General features: G+C 33.3%; 1 protein-coding gene across 1 annotated transcript; it reads right to left on the bottom strand.

Annotated features, from left to right (window-relative positions):
- Nucleotides 1-4,765: 4,765 nt before the first annotated feature.
- On the bottom strand, nt 4,766-8,926 carry LOC132715704 (BTB/POZ domain-containing protein 1-like). The gene is made up of 5 exons (XM_060698766.1): nt 8,905-8,926; nt 8,519-8,616; nt 8,100-8,176; nt 6,617-6,856; nt 4,766-5,830 (listed from the first exon to the last, which is right to left on the bottom strand). Exons 2-5 carry the CDS (start codon nt 8,519-8,521, stop codon nt 4,861-4,863), a joined length of 1,290 nt encoding a protein of 429 aa, XP_060554749.1. The 5' UTR covers nt 8,522-8,616; nt 8,905-8,926; the 3' UTR covers nt 4,766-4,860.
- Between the last annotated feature and the right edge of the window lie 206 nt (nt 8,927-9,132).

Here is a 9,132-nt window from a genome sequence, read left to right on the forward strand (position 1 = left end):
TGATTCTCTATTTATCAAAAAGGCCCAAAATAGTCATGAGTCGCCAATAAAGAACGAGAATGGACGCCGTGTAGAGTAACAAATTTAAGTAGAAAATAGTAAACAGATAAATGATTTTACAAACCAACAACCATCGATCACAGTCAAATTTCTTGAAACAAAACATTCAAAAAAACGGAAATAACAATGATTATCAATAAGTATATAAATATTTACATTAACATATGTAATAGCAACACCGGCAAGATCTATAACTGGGGTCCTTATGACACTGATGCGTCCATTAAATAATTGATAGCTAACATAAGCTAAGTAAAATTACGATTACATTTGAAGTGTATATTTAATTTTTGTCCTTCAACTGTCTAATGACTTATTTCTTTATTTACATATCAGATAATTCACTTATTTGGCAAATGCATTATCTTTATCATGTTTTAGATTTTAGTATGTAGTCCTTTTTTAAATCTTAAATTAAAATGCTGCAAAAATCCTGTTGAGGACATCTGCAGGTCATGCCGCGTGCAATAATCCATGCATTTACGAGGGATGATCAAAAATTAACCGGACTTTGTAAATGATTCTTTACCTGTTAAATGAATTTACATTAAAATACCGGGAACATAAATCGGAATCTATCTCCTAAATGATACAAAAAATACCAACAAGAAATATAAACAAATAAAAAAGTTATGCTGTTATTGGCATGTACATGTAAAGCAATGCGGCGCACGGTATAACTTTGAAATTGACGTTAACGACGTCACACGCGTATTGTCCTTAAAGGAGCAGCTTTTTACTCATTCACGGAGTAGGCCGATAAGTGGTACAGTCACGTTGTTGATGCGGTGGATCCACTGCCTATATATATTTCTGTACAAGTGGGTATCATTATTGTATTGTAAAAGAATGGATGATGATACAGAGCTCCTGTAATGACGCAAACTTCCGTTCTTTCCTTCTGTAAATTGATTGTTGGAAAAATTGCACATACAATAAATTATATTATGTATAACCACGGACTTTAATTGACATCCGTGGTATAACAAATAATGTAAAATAATGTTGCTGAACGATAATGTATCATACATAAGAAAAAATAGAAGTATTAACAACTATGAACAAAATTGTCATTATTTTAAAATAAATAAAACGCATAGCCGAATTTGAACAGTGACTGTCTAATTGTTGACACAATTTCTCCAAAAAACTACTGCGAAAATAAGAAATTAATTTTATTTCATGCTTTCCAGTGTTTTATTGTAATATATCAGATGATTATATTCTGATAAACCACAAGTGAAATTTATAAAATATAATTTTCACTGTAGCCGGACTATATCTGAATGCGGATGAACAGATAATCATAACTAGATGGAATAACAGGCAGAAATAAATGCCGTCATACGTAAATTTTGCTTCTTTAGGAAAAGAAAGGCCATGTCATCATACATCATGTTAGAAATTTAACAAAATTAGAGAAATTTAACGGAACTAGATTTCAAAACTGATGATGTGACGTCATGATATTATGACGTCACAAAGGAGATGCGAGACGTTACGCGGCAAAATCAGTAAAAAAATAGCTTAAAATCACTTAAATACCATAAAATAAAAAGAATATTTATTTGTTTTACATTTAAGATTGAAATATATTTCATTCGTGAACACCAGCTATTATATTTTCACTCGTGGCTACGCCACTCGTGAAAATATTGCATCTGGTGTTCACTCAGTGAAATTATATTTCAATCTTACATGCAAAACAAACAAATATCCTCTATGTTACAATTGTAAACCAAAAATACAATATATGTAATTAATGCATTAACTATTATCATTTTAAAATCCTTAAGAGTTTACTTCACCGTCCCGTAGCTACTGTCGAACATCGTTGACCATGTCCGCAGTCAATCGACTGTCATTTTTCAACGTCTTGTCGATTGACGTCACCAACGTCATTGAAAATTTCTGTTTTCTGTCTCTCCCTTACTTGTTTTCTATTTCTCTATTACCCTTTCTTATTTTTTATGCTAATAAAAAAATATGCTGTGTATTTCTGGAACTTTTCCCTTGATAGCCATTATCTTTTTCTACGTTTTTAACAGTTTCTCGTCTTACTTTTGACAATTTTTTCTTATTGATCGATTTTCGAGATATTCCGACGACATAGTTTTAACGGGAGTATTTCATTAACATGTGACGTTTGAATTGTGATTGCAAATAAAAATATGACTTAAATCAAATCATTTTTACTGACAACGTCAAAGATATGGTATATGACGTTTTGGCGTATTTTGAAATCTAAATGTGCCATATTGTAAAATATACGCAGCTTAAATCGCCTGATGTCAAGGCGAATTTACGCACTGCGCCGGGTGTGCGTTACCATGGTTTTTGAATTCGCTGTTACGGACAAGCTTTTTGCGTTATCAGATTAGATAAAGCATCAGTTTACAAGTATTGTTTTCCGATTAAGTGTGATATATAACAATAAGTGAAAGGTTGAAAATTCTTCAATTGACAGTCACAGGCTGGTTTATTTTTGATCATCCCTCGTACATACGTATATGTACTTGTTTTATAAAAAAATGAAGAAATAGCGATATGGATAGCAATAAACAACAGTATCTTGTGTTTCACGTATTCCTACATGTATGCCTATATGTCAAGAGCAAATCCTCGAAAAGGTGTGAATCCATCTGATGCTACAAAAAATGCTTTCAAATTCCCTGAAACGCCTTTAACAAGTTTAAGGTGACAACGGAGTCAATTATCACTGAAAATACCTAAAATGAGATTTTTTGCTAAGTAGATTTATCAACCTTTTCTGAACACATTCGTGATTTAATTTTGGAAGCAGTTAGTCCAAAAAATGTGTTTTTAAACGATTTAAAACGGTACCTATACTATTTGTATCTGCTATTCGCGTAACCTGTCGATTATCGATAACGCTCCGCCCCCTGTTGAGGCATCAATGAGGGAAATCGGTAGTTCCATATATCCGTGAATTACAGGTCCATACTGGTCCATACTTCTCGTAATACATGTATCGTTCATCTACCGTACATCTTTTATGAATATCTCAACATTTAGCCTTTTTTATAAATTAAGAAATTGTCGGCCAATGTACGTAACATAAAGTTGCTAAAATATCCATAAGGTGTGAAAATAATTTGTCTGTCCCGTTAATCTGATATATATTACATTGAGTTGATAGACTTTTGTACGGATTCAAGGGCTTACTTTACATTCAACCTCGTTTTCTAACAATGTCAAGTAAAACAACAACAGACGACATGTTTTATGTGAACGCTTATATGACTTGTGGTAAGGTGTCCCTGACAAATTTCTTAACCATTTTAGATTGTCTAAGGATGATTATTTCTCTATGAATAAAAAAAGATATTAAAATATATTCTCAGTGAAAATAAATTGTTCGCCAGTAAATCCGACACAGTACTAATAAATCTGGGACAAAGTATGAAATTTATTGTCTATCCCGGTAGAAACTGGATCTCTATGCCGTGCATAGATGATATTCATGATAATAGAAGTCAAGAAGGCCACATCATAATGATCGAGTAATACCTTTTATTTCTATTAAAATATGTGAAGCATTTGGTGGAAAAAATATATACTATCCCGTTCTTATTTGTACATCTACCATGGACTTTAAAAGACTGTCAGAAGCTCAGTTTTTTGTTATTTTATTTTATATTTTAACGGAATTTCATACACGAATACACAGGCAGAGTGACACTGGTATAATACAATAATAATGCTGATGATAATAATAATAAACTTCAAATAGGAAACAATTAAATACCCCGCTAGCGGTGCGCAAATGCGTTCCATTTGCCCCCACTGAGTGCCTCAAATTTTACCGATAGTCACGTGACATGTGCGACGACAGTAAATCACGTTAAGAATTGAAGAAATTTCGGCTATAAACTGATATTAATCAGCAGCTTTTTAATTGGTCGGATGTCACTGGGTCATAAAATGTTGTTAGAGTATGTTACCGCAACTTGTGACCCTCTCTGGTGCGATATTTGTGTATTATGCAATTATTTAGCGTGAAACGTAGGGGTCCGAGAGAGAACAGCCGATTTATGACACTTCGTTTGATGCGGGTCGGACTAACGTTGAATCGGCATAACTTTTTTAATAATCAAGCAATTAACATGCGGTTTAAAGCACATGAAAGGAAATTCATTTACGGAGGGAACCGTGTCAGGGATTTTTGTTTGCTCAATCAGCGACTTAATTATCTTTAATTACGTAATATGTATGATGAAAAAAGTCGCATAAAATGTTTGACGTTACGTAATATTTTTTTGAGAAAAGATATAAAAAAATTGAGACACGGTTCCCCAGATAATATAAGTATGGTTATTTTCCAAAAGTTTGATGACAAAAAAATAAAAAAATGACTTTGATATGACGATTTAAAATTTTAGGATTTTTATTCAAAATCAATCATTTACAAAGGCATTTTTTTCAAATATGTTATTTTTTATGATGATCAACGATCTTAATGCACAAAAATTAAATGAATAACAATTATTACTAAAATAACTTGGTTTAAATGACATTTATGTGAGTACCACGGAAAGTGTCTGTTGTCACCTTAAGGACGTTAATTTGAAATCAACTAACTGGCACTAAACTTACACGAATATAATGTGTTTGGCTGATTATAATCATATTATATTATCAAAATATGACGAAATTGGAATTATGAATAAGATTAAATTAAACACAAGTGTTATTATGAATTTATTTTTCATTGCTTTACTGTAGATACTGTATAAACATTTTGTATATTCATTATGCAATAAAACTTGAAAACAATATTCAAATTTCCTTAAATACCAGTGTCTGAAGTCCATAAGGTATACGTTTAACATTTATAATGACGTCTCGGATAGTACGCGAAATATTTACACTTGTTGACCTCGAAGAATCGTCATATACGCCACTCCTTGCTTGAAATTCAATATGGATGGTACCATTCTCTGGCTTCAGTGTCAATGGCTCAAGTAGATCTAGCGTATCGTCATGTACGTTAAACAGTATTTTATCAGATCTATGCCGCCCCGTATTTGTCAGGTGGATACTACTAACATGTATCACAAATTTACCTTTTACAGACAATAATTGCACAGGTTTCGAGGTATTTAAAACAACTAAGCAATCGGAAGATCCCGGTGATTGATTTACACGATCAAATCTAACGACTATCTGTCTTGTTTTACTAGAAAATCGTCCGATGTGTTCCTGTTCCGGTGACCCAGTTTTCGTTGCTAGGTGATGGTATATCATCAGCATTTCTTCATACGTCAGTATTCCGGTAGGGGCAACTGCCTTTGCGAATACGTCGATGGACATCAACGGGAAACGTACCAGAAACACGATCTCGCCAAGACATGATCTAATATTTTTCGGTGTCGTCGTTAAATCTTGCTTCACACATTCGGATCCAGCCCATCTTTTTAGTGCCATGAAATTCAAGGATTCGTCACTGCTTAGGCAATCACTAGCCATAATTTCTAAAAGACTGTCGTAAGAAAGAGTAAGGAAATCTGCCGACAGAAAAATATCATTTGAATGCTCAACAATATAATCAAAACATTTTGTTTGAAGTGATATCTCGTCGTAGACCTTGGCTTGCTCGTATATTGTACAGGCAGTGCCAACTGCAATCGTGTTTGCTAGAAACTCCGTACATTTCGCGACCAAACCGTCCAGAGCGTATTTCTTGGCAACGTAAAGACATCCGGTTACGTTTTTACCATCAAGCTCGACTTCATCTGAGTATATGAATCTGAAATAAAAATGCTATCCCGTAAAACAGAGGATTAATGCCAAACATTATAAAGTACAAACATGTATATCATATTTTATAACCAAATGTTAGCACATACACGCTGCCGTAGATTAAATAATAATAATAATTCTCATAACATTTCAGCGCATTAGAAATTAAAACATGAAAAGGGAATTGAAAATTAAGACGTTTCCTGTTGAAGTTGATAAAATGTCTGTTTGTTTGGTTTGGTTTTACGGCGCACCATTACAATTCATGACGCCTATGAAAGCAAGACTAGGGTCATAACCACCAAACCTGCTGGAGCTACGACATGCATAGATGCCAGTAATTCGGACCCATTTAGTCACCTCTTAGGGTGGTCAACGATGGCTGCAGTTCTAATGCCTCAACCCTCAGCAACAAAAGTGTGTGTGTGGGGGGGGGGGGGGTAGAAATAGGTGTTATTATTATTTTGACAAACACTCTGCCTCGGGTGCATTGCAATTGTTTTTTGAAACTGTCAGTTTTATTAAAAATGACTCCCTTGAGTTGCAGAAAGTCCCGTTAATTCTTATAGAGCTAAAATTAAGACCCTAGCTTACTTTGTTGATAAATGTTTGCAAATTTCAAACATTAACATACATTGACCTGAGTATAACCACAAACTTACGGCCTAAACCACTTGGCAGCCGACATTAGCATATTTAAATGAGACAATTTCCTAGAATATTCTCTCGAGTCTGATATTGTCTTCTGAGATCTTTAAATAGTGCTTTGAACCATCTAATACACAAAATGTACCTTAATATAATTTTCATCGTTGATATGTCGGTATCTTTTATCAATATCGTGCCAGAGGTTTCAGCCATCGGTCCGTAGAACATTGCTTCAAATACCTTACTGCGCATGCTCAGAAGTAATCGGTGAGCCGGAAGTTTCGTTGAACTTTCTTTGAATACAAAACTGACATCTGACAAACGGTCGGAAAGACAAAAGTTGCTAGCATCATCTTTCAGAGTTCCGACTTTCTTCCGATTAGAGCTGTTTTATGATAACAAAAAATGATATATAAAAGCACGTTCAATTTTGTATGTCAATATCTGAGATTTTTTTTGCTGTGGCGCCAAAAGTTGTACGCCTCATAATAAGTATACGAATAAAGCAAATATCAAACTGAAGAGAAATATATCAAAACATATAAAATTGTATATGTTTATTCACTATCAAGTGAATCTCAGCATCCAAACATGATTTAAGACTGCATTTCAACCTCCGTTACTAACGGGGCATTCTGCTCATGTGGACACACATGTAATTTCTGCTGATAAGGTTATCCTTAATCTCTTTATTTGCTCACTGGCCAAAATACTTCAAAATAAATTGAATTCGTTTAAAGTACAAATATTTTAGTATTGAAGTAATTTAGAAATGATATAATTTTCTTCAAAATAATTTGAATCCATTTAAAGTACAAATATGTCTGCCATTAATAAGCCATCAGGTATGAAGTTAGGCTCTTGAATTATTCAAGATTACTTTAAAAAAAATGAACATTTAAATATAATAAAGCGGCAATGGAGAACAAATAGGATTCAACAAAAGCACATTGGATTCAAATCGAGACACAAAACATAATGCCCAGTTTTCCAAGCTGTGGGGTTCTCTATCTATCTATCTATCGATTAAGATGTTAGTTATATTTTCTCACAGATATCCTAATTTCAGTCCAGAAAAGTTGCACAACAAAGATTGCATGTTCCTGCAAAATTTTGTTTTGTCATGGCTCATATATAACTGTAATATAAATCTTTGATATATTGCTATTGTTGCATCTGGAAGGTCATTGATTACTTTGGATATAAAGGTGCATTACATGTATAATTATGGTCATTTTCAAAGTAAATGAAATATAATCCTTGTCTGGAAGTAGTGATTTGCCCAATTGCACTGGCAAAAAATGGCGACGAAAAGTTTCAAAAAATAATACATGAAGTAACATTTGACGTTTTGAATTTCGATTGGCATATAACCTAATTATAAAAGTTTTCCAACCCCTGTTTTTAACATTTTTTGTATTCTTTTACACTATTTTAAACGACTTTTAACTTTCTCGCGATTTTTGACGCGCAGACATGTCTACGACCCCGCAATGGGTTTAAAATTAACAGAAGATAGATAAAAAAGAAAAAGAAATGATGGTTACTGCCCACGGATAAAAATAGACTAATCCGCTCCTAGCCCTTTTTTCTTACAAGCAAGAAGCGTTATGGTGCATAGACTATACCTTTCAGAAACTTCCTGTTCTGTCGTCTGCAATGTTTCAGAGTCGTCTGCGGTGATGCCTCGCTCCATTTTGATTATCTGCAAAAAAATAAAGTTCGCGTTTTTTTTTACAAGGGCATGAACCCTACAAAACTACGTTTGTTGTTTATAATGTTAAAGTGAATAAATAAATGGTAAGCATTGTCACATTTTCAATATTTCTAAGTAAAATTATCTATTTGTCTAAATGTTATATATAAGACAGAACGAGACTTTACTGAAAGAACTCAAGAAAACAAGATGATCATTTTAATAACTTAGAATCTGTTACAGTTACTAGATCTACATAGATTCTACTACAGCCTAGATTTTTGGTAGATATTTAGAGAGCAATGTAATATTCAGAACGCAAATTCTATGTCAAATATAATTAAAACGTACCATAGGCTTCAGTGATATTCGTTCAATTTAAACACTTCCTGTAACTATTCTTTCTTTTGTAATTTGAAGCAAAGGTTACGAGATCAGTATATCAAAAACTAGAAAATAGAAATACATAATGTATCAAAACTTGAATACTATAAACAATTTAATGTTAGATTTTGCTTTGAAAAATATAACATCTTTTACGGGCATTTCTAGGGGTTTGTTTCTTTCTTCGAGATCTTGTGCTCTTAATCTGAATGTATGTATACATAGTGTTCTAGTATTTTATGTGCACGTAGCATAAACGATGATAATGGTTATATTAACTGTAAAACAAAGGAACTCCTGTAATAAAACTAACATAAACATGATAACGGAAGAAAATATAAACATGTACATACCTTATCATCCGTTGTGTTATTGTGTGCGACGTCATAAAAAACGTGACGTTGCGCGGAAAAATAGGATTACCGATCGCTTGGGCTGCAATTTTCTTGATGTACAGAAGACGTTAAAAGTTCTGCTAGTTGACTGCATTTCGCGATTTTAGACCTCCTTATTTTGCAAAACAATGTATAGAGAAAAGAAGAAAATAAAAAAGGCTTTTGGGCAGAGTCATGTAAAGAACA

This window comes from Ruditapes philippinarum, unplaced genomic scaffold (genome assembly GCF_026571515.1).
Source record: "Ruditapes philippinarum isolate M1 unplaced genomic scaffold, ASM2657151v2 ctg719_1_1_1_1, whole genome shotgun sequence".
In the NCBI taxonomy this organism is placed as follows: domain Eukaryota; kingdom Metazoa; phylum Mollusca; class Bivalvia; order Venerida; family Veneridae; genus Ruditapes; species Ruditapes philippinarum.